Genomic DNA, 17,654 nt, shown 5'->3' with positions numbered 1-17,654 from the left:
AAACTACACAGAGAAACCCCGTCTTGAAAAACTAACTAACTAACTAACTAACTAAATAAATAAATAAATAAATAATAAATGTCTTAAAAGATTATTTTTTTTTATCAAAATTGAGAGACCCTGGGGGAACATTTATGCTCATATGCCACTTTACGGCACATCTGGTGGTATGGTTCAGGGCATCTCACTCTGGAAATGTGTGCACACTACTGACAGTTGTATTAGACAGGTGAGGAAGCACTGCTGGCTACTAAGTAAAGCAGTTTGGGCCTCACATCCACATCAGTGCTCTGAGGAACTCCTCTGACTGGCACCTGACTGTTTTCCTTGTGAGTGGATCATAAACATCCTCAACACATGTTCATTCTTTAAAAAATTAATTGCATGTGTGTGTGCTTTCCCATGCTAGTGCATCTGGAGGCTAGAGGTGGGCACTGGGTGTTTTCTTCTACAGTTCTCTATTTTCTGAGACAAGGTCTCTCATTATACATGTAGTTCACCATTTAAGCTAGACTGGCTGGTCTGTGACTCCTCAGGATTTGTTGGGGTTACATGTGTACACCACAGTATCTGGCTTTTATCGGTAGGTTCTGAAAACCCAAACTCAGGTTCTCATACTTGTTCACCAAGCATTTTACCCACTGAGCCTCCTATCCAGTCTCCACATGTTCATTCTTAGAAGTACAGGCATGTTGTGGTCATTTTGAAGTGAGAACAGCTGATTCCTAGCATGAGACCCTCACAAGACTGAGTCCATTAGCATGCCCTCACAGGAGAGGGAGAGATCATGAGGCAGTTTAGCCATACCAGGCCCCTCCCCCGATGGCTCAGTGAGGAAGACTTTCCTTTGTGGTATAGCTGTAAGTTGCCCGTGTTCCTGTAAATAACTCCAGTTAAACTCATTGGTAAACTGGGCACAGTGGCACAGGACTTTAACCCCAGCACTTGAGAGGCAGAGGCAAGAGGATCTCTGTGAGTTCTAGGCTAGCCTGGTCTACATAGTGAGTTCCCAGGACAGCCAGAGCTACACAGTGAGACTCTGTCTCAAAAAAAAAAAACAACCTCATTAGTTTAACCAAGTTAGACTTGGGTGGAACCATTTTTGGTTTGTGTTTTGTTTTGAAACAGGGTCTCTCTACATAGTCCTGGCTGTCCTGAAACTCACTATGTAGACCAGGCTGGCCTCCAACTCATAGAGAGATTCACCAGCTTCCCAAGTGCCAGGATTAATGGTGTGTGCCCCTGTGCCTGGCTATGTAGAATCATTTTTTGTGTGTGATCAGTGATCTTACTATGGGTGAATAGAAGTTTGTTTGTCTCCCCAGTAAAAGGTCAATGCAACAAAAGGTGGTGAATAAAATAACAATCTTCTTTGAAATAGTTTAATAGTTTTCACTTAAATAAGGCTTTGGTGAGATTCACCATATATAAAGATAATCTCTATATAAACAGGCATCTTGGAGAATTCACCATCAGTTCATCAAACCACAGCTCCACAAGTATAAAAGGGGAGGTAGAAAAACAAGGCCAGAAAGTGGGGAAGGTTTCTCTGAGTTCTGGGGTCTGTGACAGCTGGGGTGTCCAGCCGGAGCCCAAGGAGTGTCAGGCACCTACCTACCCAGGACACATCAGTAGTGCTGAGGGATCCACAGGAAGGGAGTGGGGGCTGGGGAGGGGCTGGGGAGGCAAGCAAGGACCTCTGGCCCACTGCACACTGGTCCAGCTAGAGTGGCAGCCTGACTTGGGGGAGAGGCAGAAACCATGGCTTCTTTAGCACTGCGGTTCTTGGGGGCCTGTCTTATCATGGGTACTCAGCTGAATGTCAATAGACAGGTTATCACTACTGGAGAGATGGGGGTTGGAAGATGCCTGGAGTAGGTGGGGGTCAGAGCTGCTCCTGAACATCCTCCAGCATACAAAACATCTTCAACACAGAGAAAACTTATCAGAGAAACCACCCACATAGACCGGAGCTGTGAACGACTCCCATCAGTAGTGCAGCTTTCATGAGAGCAGGCAGCCGTCCCACTGCATCTGAGAGGAGGGCAGGATGGTCCTGACTAGCAGATGGGGACACTGAAGCTCAGAAAGGCCGTGACTCTACTCCTGACATGGGCCTGTGTGGGTTCATGTGTCTGTCTCCACCTATCTCTCCAATTCTTTAGGATTCCCCAAGAGACCATGGTCTTTGTTGTCTGCTCATACATCTGAGATGCAGATTCAGTTTCACCAACAGAACTGCTGTCCTTAGGCTGCTGACATCAGGGTCCTGGATGGGAGTGGATAGTCAGGGAGCTAGAGGTCCTCATGAGTAGGGGTCAGGTCCACCCTCTGGGCCTTCCCAAACACCAGAAAGGTGCCCAGTCCCAGGTTGCTGATGATGGCCACCAAGTTGAAAACACACGTCCAGGAGCCAGTGGCCTCAATCAGGTAGCCACCCAGACACACGCCTATCACACCTGGACAAGAGAGGCAGAGACTGACTGATGCTCCAGGGAAGCTGGCCCCACATATCAGTGAGCTCTAGGGGCAGAGCAGGGCAAACTATAGACTCCCCCGAAGACCCTGAGATAAATTTCAAAATCTGAGCTGTGGACCACAAAAGACTCAGTCTCAGGAGTCTCAGAGGACACAGACTTCACAGGCCATTCCAAATTACATATTGATGGTGTCCCCTCGCCACATCCCACCCAAGAGAAACAAAGCAGAAGGTAGAGAATGAACCTCTGTTAGCCCAGGTACTCGGTGGAGGGACCAGTCAGGGGAGAATGGCTTGGGAGTCTCCCACCATTACCCAAGTCAAGTGGCAGCTCAGCTGGCACAGCTGTGACCCCCTTGGGCCATCTTGGGGTTTGTGCTCTACCTTGACTCCAAGTCCAAGCTCATGTACTAATTGACCCAACCAAAGAACAAGAGAACCTCTAGGCCTGGGCCTGGAGCCGCCCCTTACCTGCCAAGGCCCCTGCAGTGTTGGCCACACCTGCAAACAGGAAATTGTGGGGAGAGACACCATGAGAAGACCCCCTGTTGCTCTACAGCCCAACCACCTGGGATAGCCCACTGGCAAGGGTAGGAATGAAGCAGGATAAGCAAGCGGCTCACCAAACAGAAAACCAGCACAGGATGGGGCCAGGTCCTGAATATTGACGGAAATACCACTGCAGGAAACAGGAAGGCATGTGAGTGGCACAGGCATGGCCACCTCTGCTTGGCCTGAAGGGGCTGCTAGCACATAATGAGGGTTATAAGTCACCAAAAGATACCCAGACCTGCCCCTGCCCCTACCTGCCAGGTGCTGCTAGGCCTGCTGACACCATCTACCCCACACCCCAGCTCTCCCACTCTCTTGCTGACACAATACCAGAAGCTGCTCCTGAGAATGTACACAAGGCCAGAAAAGCATGCTTCAGGAGGCTCGCTGTCTGTTAATTTGAAACAGCTTTGAACTGGGTTCCTAATGCGCCCGAAGATGCTTCATTAAGATTGCTATTGCTTGGAATAAGAGAAAAGATGCAAAAGGAAGAGAACAGACTGCAGAGGGGCATCAAGCTGGTGTTTATATTCATTCCTCTTCCCAGGCCCTCCTCCCAGTACTGGGTGTGGGGGGGCATCCCTATTTTCTTGAATGACCCTAGCTCAGTACTCAGATCTGCTCACTGTGACAGATTATGGTAAGCTTTCCCTAACTCCATCTTCATAAGCCCCTGAGCCAGAATGCTCTAAAACCTGGCAGCCCGTGGAATAGACCATGAACTCTTACCTGTGGTTGAAGGTCTGGAAACTAACGGAAGCTGATGCAAAGATAATAGCCTTGAGGAAGCTTGTGGTATGACCCAGACACAAGGCAAAAATGCTTGATAGACCAAGGCCCATCACCTGCAGGACAGGACTGGTGAGGGGCCAGGAGCCATGCTGGCCAATATGGCTTATCCTGTCTTGGCCCCACCCAAAGGATCCCTAGTGTTCTGAACAAGATCAGGTTGGTTCTCCCTAAAAACTCCTACCAGGCTGGGGCTTCCCTACCCTATGTGCCCTGAACACATAGAACACAGACCATGTTCAGAACTCAGAAAAGGTTCTCAGATAGCCAATAATGACCCCAGAGCATCTTCCAGGGGCCATCTACAGAAGCCCCTTTCTGGGCCCTATTGATGTAGATTGACCTCTGATGGTTTGATATCCCAGATTTTTGAATCTGAGCTGACCCTGCCAATGCCTAAGAGCAAGTGCTGCTTCTGAGACCATGAAACCTGGTACAACTTTCCCAGCTCGTATCTTTGATCTCAGCCTGGTTCAAGAAGTCAGGAGATTTGAGTACACACCCTCAGGTCCCAGGAGACCAGAACGAAGTAAGGATGTCCATAGAAGGATGTGGTTATTTGAATTAGAATGGTCCCCATCGATTCAAATATTTGAATACTTGGCCTCCAGTTGGTGGAACTGTTTGGGAAGGATTAGATGTGGCCTTGTTGGAGGAGGTGTGTCACTAGAGGTGGACTTTAAGGTTTCAAAAAAACCACACCATTCCCAGTGTTTCTTTCTCTGCTTTGTGGTTGTGTCTCAAAATGTGAGCTCTCAGCTACTGCTCCAGGGCCATGCCTGTCTGCTGCCATGCTGCCCACCATGATGGTCTCGGACTCTAACCCTCTAAAACTAGAAGCTCTAAATAAACTCTTTCTTCTGTAAGTTGCTTTAGTCACAGTGCCTTATCATAGCAATAGAAAAATAGGACAAGGGATTCAAATGATTTTCCTACCTGCATGAACTTACGCACTGTGATGACTCTGTAACCTGAGCAAGGAGAAAGACCCAGGATGAGTTTCCATCAGCTTATCTGGGTGACTCTTAAATGTGTCCTCAATGGGGTCCCCCCAAAAATCACAGAAGAGGAATACGGGTGCTCAGGGCAACACCTCAGGGTTCCAGACAGGAGATTTCCTTCATGGTTTGAACCCTCCCATGCTCAGTATGTGTGTCAGAGGGTTTCCTGTGGTGCAGTTTGGGTAGGAACATGGAAGGACAGCCCCATGGGCCGTTACAAAAGTGTCAGCTATCAGGCAAGCTTAGTCCAGTTCCTCTGAGTTTCTTCAAATTACCTGATCTTACCACAATGAATATGTGCTACTTTCTATTGAGGAGAACCTATATCCTGCAAATGAGCACACATGTGCCAGTCCTCTACACCTGAGTCTGTAAGGGCATTCCCCACAGGGCTGCAATATGGCCCCGTGGGGCTGCAGTATAGCCCCTGGAATTCTGGAAGATTCAAGAGCAGAGCTGGGTACCTGTGACAGTTGACGCACCAGATGCCTTCCTTTCCGTGGAGAGGTTCAGGATTATGTTCACTAGGATCCTCTTACTGTCCCCAACCCTACCCATTAAAGAGGACACCTCGGAAGATACAAGGGACTCCTCAGCCCCAGGCTACATCCATTCCTTGAGCTGACTCTAAATGATGGTCTGTCGTCTGTCACAGGATGGTGGTATGGCCTTTCCCCAGTGAGGCAGCTGCATTGCCAGAGGGGAGTGAGATCCCTGAGGCTGTGGATTACCCGCGACAATTTTCCCCAACACTCACCCTGACTGATGAGGCGATCAGAAAGGAAGCCACTGAATAGACTAGCAGGAATTGCCAGCAGCCAGGGCACTACATTGAAGACCCAGCCCTGTAGGGAGAGGTGATACCTCAAAGGTGGCCAGGGTGGCACCTAGCCTCTGGATGACACCCAGGCAAGAGGACCACCCTAGGTTCACCATGTCAGTTGAGCTCTGCCCACCCACAGGCTGGGCCTAAGAGCAGAGGTTCCCAGGAGGACAGGCCTTGACAGCCCATTACCAGCCCCCTAGGCAAGTACTGAGCCCTCTAATGGCTAGCTCCAGAAGCCACATTCCCCACATGCTCACCTTATTGTTATAGGGCTAGAGCCAGGCCAGTCTGCCTGGGAATTTATAGCCCAAGAACTCTGGTGTTCACAGGTCTCGCTTGGATGTGCCATCAGCAGCTTAACTAGCCAGCCCTGAGAGAGGGGGCTCTCTTGGGCTGAGGTAGCTACAGCTATTACAGTGGTAGCTCTCATAGCCGTGAACGAATGTCTGTTCCCAAATGGACTGTCATCTCAAGGCCTGAAGCCCATACGGTGATGGACTTACCAAGCAAAGGGTGTTACCACCCACACACAAGGGCCTTTACACCCCAAGCTTTGCCCTCTTGACCCTGTGAGGACCCAGGCAGCATTACCTACCTTGGAGTGGGGGAAGGTCTCCTTGAAGAAGGTGGGCAGCCAGGAGAGCAGAATGAAGAAGGAGCAAGCCGAGGACAGCTGGGAGCAGACTGCCGCCCTGTGTGTGGGGGCACCAGGCTCAGGATTCTACCCAGCTGCCGGTCGCTCCTGACACTGATTCTATGTGGGACCCAGTCCTTCCCCCAGGACACCAAGGCCCTACCCTCTGAAACATGGGGCATTTGCTGGAGTGTTAGGACTGGGTCCTGCCAAGCATAGCCAGCTCCATGCAACAGTGGCTGCTTTGCCCCATGCCCTGTCCTCACCCATGCTCTGCCTAGCCATGCCAACCCTGGCTCACCAGACAGAGGGCTTCCGGAAGAGTTGTCTCCAGGGCACTTTGGAGGGCCTGGCCATAGGCAGGCCTTGTGCCAGGACACCCAGGGCCAGAATAAGGTCTGGGGGAACAAATGATTTCACAGTGATAGCTTTCAGGACCAGGCACCCCATCTCTGTCCCTAACACAGCAGCCATTTAGGAGCTGCTAGGCAGAGGAGTCAGGGTGCATCTTACCATCCCTTCTAAGGAGTGGCTATCAGGAGGGACCACCCATGAGAGTACAGTTCTATGTCTAACTCGTGCCTGTGCCTGGAGCCCCTCTGAGGCCTCTTCTTGCTACCTGAAGACTCAGCCTAGTCCTACCACCTGCCTTCACCTGCTAGATTCCCTATGTCAGCCTTAGCCTCGATGGAACCATATGATGAGAGTCCAGGGCTGGGGCTGGCAGGCTAAGGGATCAGCACTTAGGTTTTTGAGCTGGTCATTACTATCTTCACCAGGCAGCTATGATTACCCACAAAGATACCCTCAATATGGAGCCTGCTGATATTAGACTCTCACCTGAGATTCCAGCCACTCTTGCCTGTGCTCCCCCCTTACTCCCACCCAGACCCCAGGATGGGGTTTCCCTGTGTAGCCCTGGCCATCCTGTAGACCAGGCTAGCCTCAAACTCAGAGATATGCCTGCTTCTGCCTCCCAAATGCTGGGATTGTAGGCATGCACTACCACCGCCCATGTTTTTTGTAATATTGCCCCAGCTACAAGTGGCTTGGGAGATTAAGGTAAGAAGGGGACTCCACCCATGCTGGGGTGAAACCAAGCTAGATTTGAGTGGAATCATTTCTTTGATCTGTTGGTGGTGGTGCTCTGTCTGGGAGGAGTACATGTTTATTCACTCTTCCCAGGAAAAGTTCATGCAACAGATGTTTGCGGCACTGCGGGGAGGGGAGGGGGCACACGGACTGGCCCGCGTGGCTGCAGTTACCTTTCTCATTCAGCAGGTACCTGTACACGTAGTACACCCAGAGCAAGGTGAGACCACCGGAGAAGTAGAAGACACTCTGCCAGCCACACCAGTCCAGGAGCACCGATCCTACGCCCCCAGTCACCAGGGTCCTGGGGGATACAGAGGAGTGCCGCAGTGACCTCGGTGGCTGTCCACAAATGAGTCAAGCCCCCAGGGCAAGAAGCTATTCAGATGGCCTGCCTCATCTATTTTGCTCTTCAGAGACTGGAGGTGGGACAGTTGGGCAAAGGGAATCTGGGAGCAGCTAAGGAGACTCAGCAGGGAACTGCTGCCGCAGCATTTCTAATTTCTTTCTTCTAGACCTTCAAATTGGTATACAATTTGTCATGTGAATGCTTGGGAGAAAAAAGGTAAGGATAAAAGGATAGCTTAGGAAACATTGAAATGAAAATACTCCTTCCCTCTTTCTTTTTCTCCATGTGTTATGGAGGATAATATTCCAGAAAAACTTCTAAGGGCGAAAGCATGACTGCTAGCACCACGCCCACAGCCTCCTCTTCCCTTTGGCTCCAGGGTGCTATGGTCCCAGAGGCAATAAATGGTACTTTTGCCTCACCCTCCAACCTCCACCTATCACCCTGTGCACTCATCCAAGAGAGAGAGAACACTGGGCTCTGGTGTGAGGCTGAGCTGCCTTTCTTCTTCCTGTGCGTTCATCTGTGCCCCAGGCACAGCACCTGGGCAGTAGTCTACCCTTGGTGGAGGCAGCACTTTCCCTCCCCAGCCCTCCTGGCCATGCATAGAACCCTGTCTGCTGTGCAGGACACCAGGACTGGGATTGAAGGTGTACACTGGACCCCTCTGTAGAATTTGAGCCCCATTGTTTCTTTGACACTCACACTTCACGATATAAACTGTGCTTTTAGTGTTAAATCAGACCACCCTAATCAGCAGAGTGGCTTCTGTGTTCCCACTTTCTCCACTCCCCATCCTGAACTCAGCAACAGTAGACCCAAGCCTGGATGATTCAGAAAGTCCCCATTAGCCTCCCAGGAGTCCACCCAACATACTAGTTAGTGGCCCTTCCTCCATGCATGCTTACATAGGGATATCTCACAGAGGGTGGGGCAGCCTCTGGCTCCCCTAGGGTAAAGCAAGTGCTCACCCACTCCACATGCCAGAGCCCCAGCTTACAGCATCCAGAAAGGCAGAGACATGCTGTGATGGTTAACTTTTATTGTCAACTTGACAAGATTTAGAATCATCATAGAAACACACCTCTGGATGTGTCTATAAAGGTATTTCCAGAAAGGTTAAACTGTGGAGAGGAAGGAAGAACTATCCTGAGTGTTGGCAGCACCAAACCATAGGCTGAGGTCCTGGCCTGAGCTGTTGTGGTGGCAGACACCTTTAATTCCAGGTCTCAGGAGGTGGAGGCAAGGGACGTCTCTGTGAGTTCCAGGCCAGCCAGGGCACACAGTGAGACTTTGTTTCAAAACAAACAAAAACCAATCCCCCCTCCAAAAGGAGAGAGTGAACTGAGTAGTATCAACATGTATCCCTCAGCTCTGGCAGTAATGCAATGTGTCCAGCTGCCTCATATTCCTGCTGTCATGATTTCCCTGCATGATAGACTGTACCCTCAAACTACGAGCTAAAGTAAATCCTGTCTTCTTAATTTGCTTCTTGTCAGTTGTTCTGTGGTGGCAACAAATGTAGCACTTCTCACAGAATTAGGGACAGCAACCAGCCATTGGAACCTAGCACTAGCCAACAGAGTTCTCAAGTACCTCTACCCTGACCATCACGGCTGGACTTGAGGAATGGACCTTCAGGGCTCAGGTGGAAGCTTCCTGAACCCTTGGGAGGTAGGGCCTTACCCGAACTGGGAGCCGGCACCCACAGTGCTGTAGGTAAAGGCCCTTTCACTCTCCTGAACTCTCTGGGACAGCAGACTGGTCAGGGCCGGGAAGTAAACACCTAAAACAAGCAGAGAATGCTGTAACCGGGTTCCCAGAGAAAGCCGGTGAGGGTCAGGACACCACTTGAGTTCGGGCTGTGAATCCAGAAGACGTCCGTGTCTCCTTTCCATTACCTCACTGGGCTGTAAGGGACCAGCAGGGCTGGGCTTTTGGCAACATTTAGGTAAGGAACCAAATTAATTCAGGGTGAGAGTTCTACAGAGTGATGTAAAACATCCCTTGGAGAGCACTCTACTTCAAAACACCTCTGCCCCAGGCATACTACCCGGCCCCCAGGCTATTGTGCACACACACACACACACACACACACACACACACACACACACACACACACTTATATGCCCCACATCGGCTCCCTGGAGACACTTGCTAGCCCTCCCACTAAAACATTTATGTGTGCACACACAGACTACACAGAAGATTCTCACCTGTGCTCTGGCACCCTCAGACACTTCCATACGTGTGCCATGTACACAATATACCCTTCCAGGAAAGAAACTCTACCTACTCTTCTTTGGAGAGTTTCCTCCTTTGGTTTGTAGGCAGCTTAAAAGCTTGGAAATATCAGGATACACAATTCTAATCCCAGTACTCAGGAGGCAGAGGCAGGCAGATCTCTAAAACTTTGAGGCCAGTCTGGTCTACATAGTGAGTTTCAGGCCAGCCAGAGCTACACATAGTGAGACCTTGTCTCAAAATAAATAAAAAAGCTTGAGTATTCTCTTCATTCTAGAGGGTTCTAAACCCCAGTCTGGAGAGACTCCTCGAAAGGTCCCTTTGTGGGTGTGGTAATAGGAACCCACAGATTCCCTGTTGTTATTACTCACAATGGGGAGGCAGGAACCATCAGCCGGCTTCCCCTTTGGAACTTTTTATCACCATGTCAATAAATGGGGCTCCTTAGAAGGCAGTTCTTGTTCCTTGAGAGCATGAGACCTGGGACCTCAGCAGAGGCCAAAGACCCACCACCCTGTGAAGGAGAGCCATGGGGTTGGGTAACTTCATCATCTCTCTCTCTCTCTCTGCCCACAGATAACAAAGATATGGCAACACCCTCCCCCATCCCTGTCCTAGTGAATAGTCATTCAAATAAATATCTTAGTTATATAGAACAGACTTTTGAGCAAAGGATATAGGCACACGGGTGGGTATGCACAGGGCTCTCTCCACCCTTATCTGGCAAGGTTGAATGGCAACATCAGGAGGAAGCTGGAGATGGCCCTCACCTTGGAGCAGACCCGTAAGGATTCGAGAGAATGTCATGAAGGCCAGGTGGCCACTGCCAAGGTGGGCAAGCAGTGGTGTGACGACAGTAATGAAGCCCCAGGTGGAGGCTGACAGCAGGATGACCTTCTCTCCTCCGATGCTGGAGGAGACACGGGGACAGGATGAAGTACTTTTTGAGAGGGCTGAGGGAGCACCACCACTAACCACTGTACAGAGCCTTGTGGTGGGCACTGCACGGCCTGCCCAATAGAGGAGGGGCTGAGTGCTGTGTACGGGACTCAGTTTAGCCTGTCTGTTTCATGTTTCTGTACCCACTGCCCAGAGCTGCCACACCCGACCTCCTCTTCCTACAGGTTAAGCCTCTTCCCAGATACTTGTTGAGCTCCTCCCCCATCGGCCCCTCCTCTCCTGTGTGCAAGGGCAGGACTGACCATACTGACTCTCTGAGGCACCCAGGTGATGGCCCCCCTTCAAGCCTGAGCAGTGGGGAGAGGGGGGTTGGTTACCGATCCCCAAGGTGGCCGCCCACCACCTGAGTCAGGCAGTAGCCCCAGAAGAAGCTGCTGAGCACGATACCAGCCTCCTTCTTGTTCCAGCCGAAGTCCTGGCTCATGGCAACGGTGCAGACGGGCATGGTGACTCGAGCGCAGTACAGCAGGCAGGTGCCCAGGAGTAGCATCCCTGTCCATGCCTGGCACTCAGGCCTGTGAGGCACAGAGAGAGGTCAGGAACTGGAGAGGGCCCACAGACAGTCTTGATCACTCAGATACCTTCCAGAATGGAGTCATGCATACAGTAAGGGTTGGAATTAAGATAACCTCTTTGGTGGGGAGTTTGGCACTGACTTCTAGAAGATAAGGCCAATACTAAACACAGGGGCTGAAAATAGTACAAGAGCCCTCAAGATGTGGGCAAGTTAAATACATGACAGCACATTCACAAGGCTCAGAGCCTGGGTCCATGCTTCTGGCTGCCAGGACTACACCAGGATCCCAAGTTGAGGACCAGACACTAGCATTGCCCATATTCTCAAGCCTCTTATTGACCACAGGGATTCAGAAAGGGAGCCAGAACTAGCAGACAGCTAACAACCTTCAGGGCAGGGGTATGCTAAGTAGGGGAACCCAAAGAAGGCAAGGCTCAGGGGGAGCAGAAGGCTCCCAGTACAGTCAGCCCTCGAAGGTCCCCAGGAAAGCTCTTGAGCCTTCCCAGAAAGGGAGGCAGTCAGGAGAGGATATAGAACTGTGGGGGTAATTTACCCTGGAGGAATTCAGGCAGAGCAAGGTTGATGGGCAGTGAGATCCCACACAGCAGTGCAACTGGGAGCTCAGGGCTCGCACTTGTGTTGGGCTTGTTGTACATCAGACAGTGGGAAGGCAAACAGCCTCAGAGGGGAACAGACCCTGGCACGGCTTCCAACTAAGAAAGGAGTTGGAGTGAGATATCTTGGAGTGAGATATGTGGCCCAATTATGGGGGCCAGGTTCATGCTTCCTGAGAAGAGCTTTGAAGATAATTAACTTCCTGGTATATTTAAGGTCACATGGTAGGCTGGTGGGCTTAGCTGGATGGAAGGGTAGCAAGCAAAGTGCTCTCTCTCTCTCCCTGCCCTGCCTCCATCTTACTGTGCAGACTAGCCTAGAATGATGAAGCTTAGGGTGACTTCAGACTCAAAGCAATCCCCTTGCTTCAGCCTTCTGAGTGCTAGACCTACAGGTATAAGCTACTAACTAGCTTGCTGCTGCTTCTTCTTCTCCTTTTTTAAGACAAGGTCTCTCTATTTTGTCCCAGAGCTCACTATGTAGACCAGGCTGGCCTCAACGCACATGGATCCTCCTGCAGTGTTTTTAAAGGTGTGTGCTGCTATCTGCTGCTGCTTAACTACTTCTTCTTCTTCTTCTTCTTCTTCTTCTTCTTCTTCTTCTTCTTCTTCTTCTTCTTCTTCTTCTTCTTCTTCTTCTTCCTCTTCTTCCTATTCTTCCTATTCTTCTTCTTCTTCTGTTTTATTTTTTCGAGACAGGGTTTCTCTGTGTAGCTTTGGAGCCTGTCCTTGAACTGGCTGGCATCAAAATTACAGAGATCCACCTGCCTCTGCCTCCTGAGTGCTGGGATTAAAGGCGTGTGCCACCACCTCCCAGCTGCTGCTAGCTTCTTAAACATTCAAGTTTTGGATTAATATCCACCCAGAGAATTCTGCTGACCCCAGTGATCTGATAGTGAAACAGGAAATATGGTATGCCCTCCAGACCAGCCTCATCTGCTTTGTCTTTTTGCTCTTCAGTGAATTTGGATATCAGCAGTTTTATGAGAGATGGTGATGACAGACATGTAGGTCTGGGTATTGTTCATGGGTTTGATCACACATGCATAGATCTAAGGTCCACATTATTTCCCTCATCTCAGCTTGTAAAAACCCCAGCTCTCTACTGGGGAGAGAGATCTGATTCCTTTTTTTTTTTTTTTTCCTTTCTAGAGGTGGAAATCAAACCTAAGATCTCACTCTTGCTACGCAAGTACTCAATCACTGAGCCATGTCACTAGTGGGAGGTGGATTTGAGACTTGCTTTCCTGTCTCTGTGTGTGGTCACCTGGCAAGCAGATTCTTTTTTGTAAGAGTTTATTGTTTGAGTAGGCAAACTTGGCCTGATTCTGCCAAAGCAGGACAGTGGAGAATGGCCCTTGAGACCCTCCTCTTAAAGACACCCTGCACAACAAATGTCAACATGAATATTCTACACAGCACTGGCCAGTCAGTCATCAGCCACTTAGAATATCCACAATGACTCACAAATAGTGATGAGCATACCATCCATCGAGGACAGCAATGGAGAATGTGGGTTAGGATGTTTGGGGATTCTGCATAACTATCCTCACGAGGATTCTAGAAGAAAACTACAGTTCAGATTTTTAAAGTAGGAAATGGGTTTGAGGTCTAGGGAAGTGGGTGCTCCATACAGAAGGAAGAGGGAGGGCTTGGGGGAGGACATCTTCTCTGGGAGGGGGCAGACAGGGGGGTTGCATAACTGGACACAAGTCCTTTGGAAGTGGGCTGGAGTCTCGAGGCAGGTGACTGACACTGGCCACCCCCTCAACATAGGTACAGACAGAGCAGGGAAGAGACAAACTAGCAGATCTCCAGCTAGAGGACTAGGTTTGGGTGACCGGAGGCTGCAGCTGGGCTGGATTCAGAGCTCCCTAGGGTAAGTGCTGGACAGAGTCACAGGTGAGAGCCAGGAGGCAGAATGGACAGCCCACAGGAGCAGCAAAGTCAAAATAAAACAGCAGAGAGAAGACTAAGAGCCACAAGCCAGGAACCCAAATTGTGTGATCAGTGTCTAGCAGGCGAAGAAGGTAGCATGGGCCTCAAAGAGCAGAGGAAGGCTAACAGTGAGACAGGAAGCAGGTAAGATGGGCTCCTGGGGGCGGGGCGTTATACCCTGTATTCCCCAAAAGACGTGTGGTGTCCTGGGGACCAGCAGCAGTCCCCAGACTAGAGTGCCAAGATTCTTCCAGAGAGGTCAGGGGAGGTGGATACTTCTGAGGTCTGCTCTAGTAATGGCCAATGTGGTGTCCACTGTGTGGTAAGGAACCTCTGAACCCCAGAGTCAGGAATGAATCGCTTGAGTAGGTCCAAGAAGGACTGAGTCCTCTGCCACTTATCTGGGGACACCAGGTACTGAGGAGGGCAGCAAGCTGGGAGCTTACCCAATATGATGTCAACAAGTTCCCTGCTGGTTGAGGGGGAAGACTCAGAGCTCAAGATACTCCCAGGCTGGGATCCCCAGATGCTACTTTTTTTCATAGAGAAGACAAGGCATGGATAGGCTAGCAGGCAGGAGGGGGTCATCATCTGGCAAGACTCCATGTGAATTCAGTGGGTCTGAAGCTTACTAGTTGGGGAAACTGCCAGCAGCTGGTTCAAGAAAGGTTTTGCCCCCTTAGCTGGTGCCACATGTACATGGCATAGTGTAGCTTGGTTCTTTCTCAGGCCTCTAGGAGCAGGGTTTCTGAGTCTTCCCCTCCTATCTCCTCAAGAGTCTGTTCTTGGATTTGACAGATCTCTTCCCAGTAAGAGCTCAGAACACAGCAACCCCCACCTTCCAATTCTGCTTTCATTTCTTGTCACGTCCTGAGCAAACATTGCTACTGGATTATTGAAAACACAGGTGACCAGTCAAGCATTAACGCTGCCCTGGAAAGTGTCCTGCTTGCCCTAAAGTGTTGTCCCGCTTGTGGAAGCCCACTCCTAGGTGAGGATTCTATATGCAGCATAGGTGGCTTGTTTCAGCTGACTGGAGGCACAAGGATCACAGCAGGAGCACAGGAGCAACACTAACTCACCCACACAATCCAAAGGTGTCTTTCAAGAGGAGCTTTATTCCTTTATGTGACTAAAGTCAGAGTCACTTGTGTTCAAGAGAGACCCACCCAATATGCTACTCTTCCCTAGGTGCACCTATGATTGCCCAGCCCTGTTATTGCTAGAAACTAGTTAGAAGCAGGAAGCCAGTTAGACCCACACCTTCCAAATGAGAGGTGTCTCTAGCTTCCTGATGGCGATGAGAGGTCAGAAAAAACCTAGGCAACATCAAAGTCCTCCTGGTGGGGTCCTACCAGGCCAGCTGCTGAGGACTAGTTAGAACTTCAGGTCCAAGATCCCTCATCTTGCTGAGAGCTCTTTAGGACCAGGAGCTTGGGTCAGGATTGCCTGAAAAGCTCCACCTGCCCGATTGGAGCCAGAGCTCAGGCTGGCACTCTCAACAGGCATGATACTTCCTCCCAGACTTCTGCAGCCTTGGCTTCCTGTAGATGGCCTGTGCAGAACATCCGGGGTTGAGCAAACAGGTGGTCACATGGCCCTTAGTTCAGAAAGGGGAAATGTGCTGGCTCCAGTGGCCAGAGCACCAGACAGACCATAGTGTACCCTGGTGCTATATCTCCCTAACTCAGCCTCCACCAACCTCCCCATATCCCAAAATTTGCTGAGGAGAGCATTGCCTTCCAAGTCACAAAGAGGACTGGAAGAGATGGGAGGCAGACAGAATACTTATTGCTGTTACTGTTACCCCCACATGAGTTGAGAGTGACCTTGACCCTGCAAAATCCCCCAGAATTCTCAGCCACCACCTCTGCCAAAGGTGACTGGAGCATGCACACAGGGAGAGCAGTAAAGACAAGGGCCAAGCAGAGCCATTAAATTGTAACCTACAGCAAAATTGGCAGAACAGTTCAGAGTTCTCAGAAAGCCCACAGTGGTGCCTCCAGGGCCCAGGTGAGGCAGAGTCATTGGGATAAACATGGGGTAGGGTGGGAGGTAGCAAGCCAGAGAGCAGAGAGAGAGAGCTAGTGAGAGCAGGCACACAATGCTCCTCTTCAGGCCCTCCCCGAATTGTTACTGGCAGGGATGAGATCTGGTTTGGTGCCTCTCCATAACCTCCTGCTGTGCCTTTCAGCTGCTCTAGGAGGACCTTGAAATTCCTCCCAGGAGATCCAGGGCTCTTGCCTGAGGTGACTGGGAGGTACCAAGGCTTGACTCTGGGCCCTGGGTCCAGCACCTCCATCTGGGGGCCTCAGGAACCGGAGCAGGGTGTGAGATTTTTTGTACTCTGAATCTCCTTTTCTGGGCTCCCATTTGAACCCTCTCACAGTGGTCCTGTAGCCAGATGCCACCTTCTTGTACCTGGTTTCTGTGGGGCTACTTGTTTGGAGGGCAGTGGAAAAGGTGGGAATGGAGTATGAATGAGTATGGATGGTAACTGCTGTTTCCCTTCTTAGTTGAGAAGCCTTGTGAACTCAGGACCTGCCTCTCTGACACAGAGGTGCTGCTTGGATCCCTAGGCTGGGAGCATCTGTCTAGCCCAGTGCGTCCATCAAGTGTCCCAGACCTCAGAATACTGGCAGGGAGAAGGGCGAAGGAGCCATTTGCCAGATTTTGGTATTTGATTAGAAGAGGAGGGTCCCTTTACTTGGTTGAGCATCTGCGTTCTCCCTCTTCTTGGGCAGCTAAGAGGAGCATGCCAGTTCCAGAAGTGAAGGTGGCAGGTTACATACAGAGAGCCTAGGAGGCGCCCCTAGAGTCTGGTGCTCTCTGCACTCTGGTCCCGTAAAGTTGCGTCTCCCTAAATGTAAATGTCCTCCCTGCCCCGGCACCACCCACATCCCCATTCACCTGGACCATTGTGTATCCTCTGCTGCTGCAGATGGGGTCTTGCCGGCTTCCTCTGGTGTTGACTGCATCAGGCTGGAGCGCTGAGATGGCATGGGCACCGCTGTGTCCCAGTACCGTGCCCTCCCCTCAGGCCTAGGCCAACCCACAGGGCAGCACCGCCCAAGTCCACGTGTCAGTCCCAGTGCTTCCGTCTAGCTCTCCTAGGACGTGTCGCCCCCGGAATTGAGTCCCGCCCTACTAATGTCTGGGGAGGCAGGGCCAGGGACCTTCCAGCTCCACAGCCCCAGGCTTGCCACTGGGACTTCCGGCTGGGGAAGAGAATTCCCTGGGGAATTGTGGTCCCAGACCTGCCAGCAGTAACTTTCAGAGCAGTACGTATGGGGGTCTCTGGTCCTTGCTACAAAGTCCTGGGAGATAGGGATGAAAGACCTCATCCGGCTGTGAAACGGTCTAGTAAAAGCCAGGGATCAATCCATAACCAAATGCAAAGACAGTAAAACTTTAGGGCAGTCAACTTTAAAAATGGATCTTTGGGAGAACTGAGCTGGTGATAGCACTAGGGGCAGTGAAGGTGGTCACTGGCCTTGAAATCCTGGGCAAAGGATTTGAGCAATGACCACCGGTTAGGCACTAAGGTGGGTCCCAGCTACACCTCACCTGCAGGCTTCTGGGGCTCCTTCCTTATACTGGCTCATCCCTCCTTTATTTCCAGCTATCCTAAATAAACCCCTCCCCCACACAGCTGCAGG

The 17,654-nt window shown here is 50.8% G+C and overlaps 1 protein-coding gene across 12 annotated transcripts in view; it reads right to left on the bottom strand.

Moving 5' to 3' along the window:
• Positions 1–17,253, bottom strand: part of Slc17a9 (solute carrier family 17 member 9) — a 32,675-nt gene extending 15,422 nt beyond the window's left edge. For 3 of the 12 annotated variants that reach the window (XR_013050998.1, XR_013051000.1, XR_013050999.1), the window contains exons 1-12: positions 16,906–17,253; positions 11,244–11,441; positions 10,737–10,876; positions 9,409–9,508; positions 7,547–7,677; positions 6,583–6,679; positions 6,243–6,339; positions 5,579–5,666; positions 4,757–4,791; positions 3,761–3,876; positions 3,103–3,225; positions 2,951–2,980 (exon numbers count right to left, since the gene is read on the bottom strand). Coding sequence is in view for 6 of the 12 variants with exons in the window: in XM_006976067.4 (XP_006976129.1) it covers positions 2,296–2,459; positions 2,951–2,980; positions 3,103–3,158; positions 3,761–3,876; positions 4,757–4,791; positions 5,579–5,666; positions 6,243–6,339; positions 6,583–6,679; positions 7,547–7,677; positions 9,409–9,508; positions 10,737–10,876; positions 11,244–11,441; positions 16,906–16,997 (1,344 nt within the window). In the remaining 6 variants the exon portion in view is untranslated. Of the gene's footprint in view, positions 1–1,368; positions 2,460–2,950; positions 2,981–3,102; positions 3,226–3,760; positions 3,877–4,756; positions 4,792–5,578; positions 5,667–6,242; positions 6,340–6,582; positions 6,680–7,546; positions 7,678–9,408; positions 9,509–10,736; positions 10,877–11,243; positions 11,442–16,905 lie in introns of those variants that run through there. The other 9 variants (XM_042276943.2, XM_042276942.2, XM_042276944.2 and 6 more) reach the window with 9 other exon arrangements.
• Positions 17,254–17,654: the final 401 nt, after the last annotated feature.

This window comes from Peromyscus maniculatus, chromosome 4 (assembly GCF_049852395.1).
Source record: "Peromyscus maniculatus bairdii isolate BWxNUB_F1_BW_parent chromosome 4, HU_Pman_BW_mat_3.1, whole genome shotgun sequence".
Lineage (NCBI taxonomy): Eukaryota > Metazoa > Chordata > Mammalia > Rodentia > Cricetidae > Peromyscus > Peromyscus maniculatus.
This window is presented reverse-complemented; position numbering and strand designations above follow the sequence as displayed.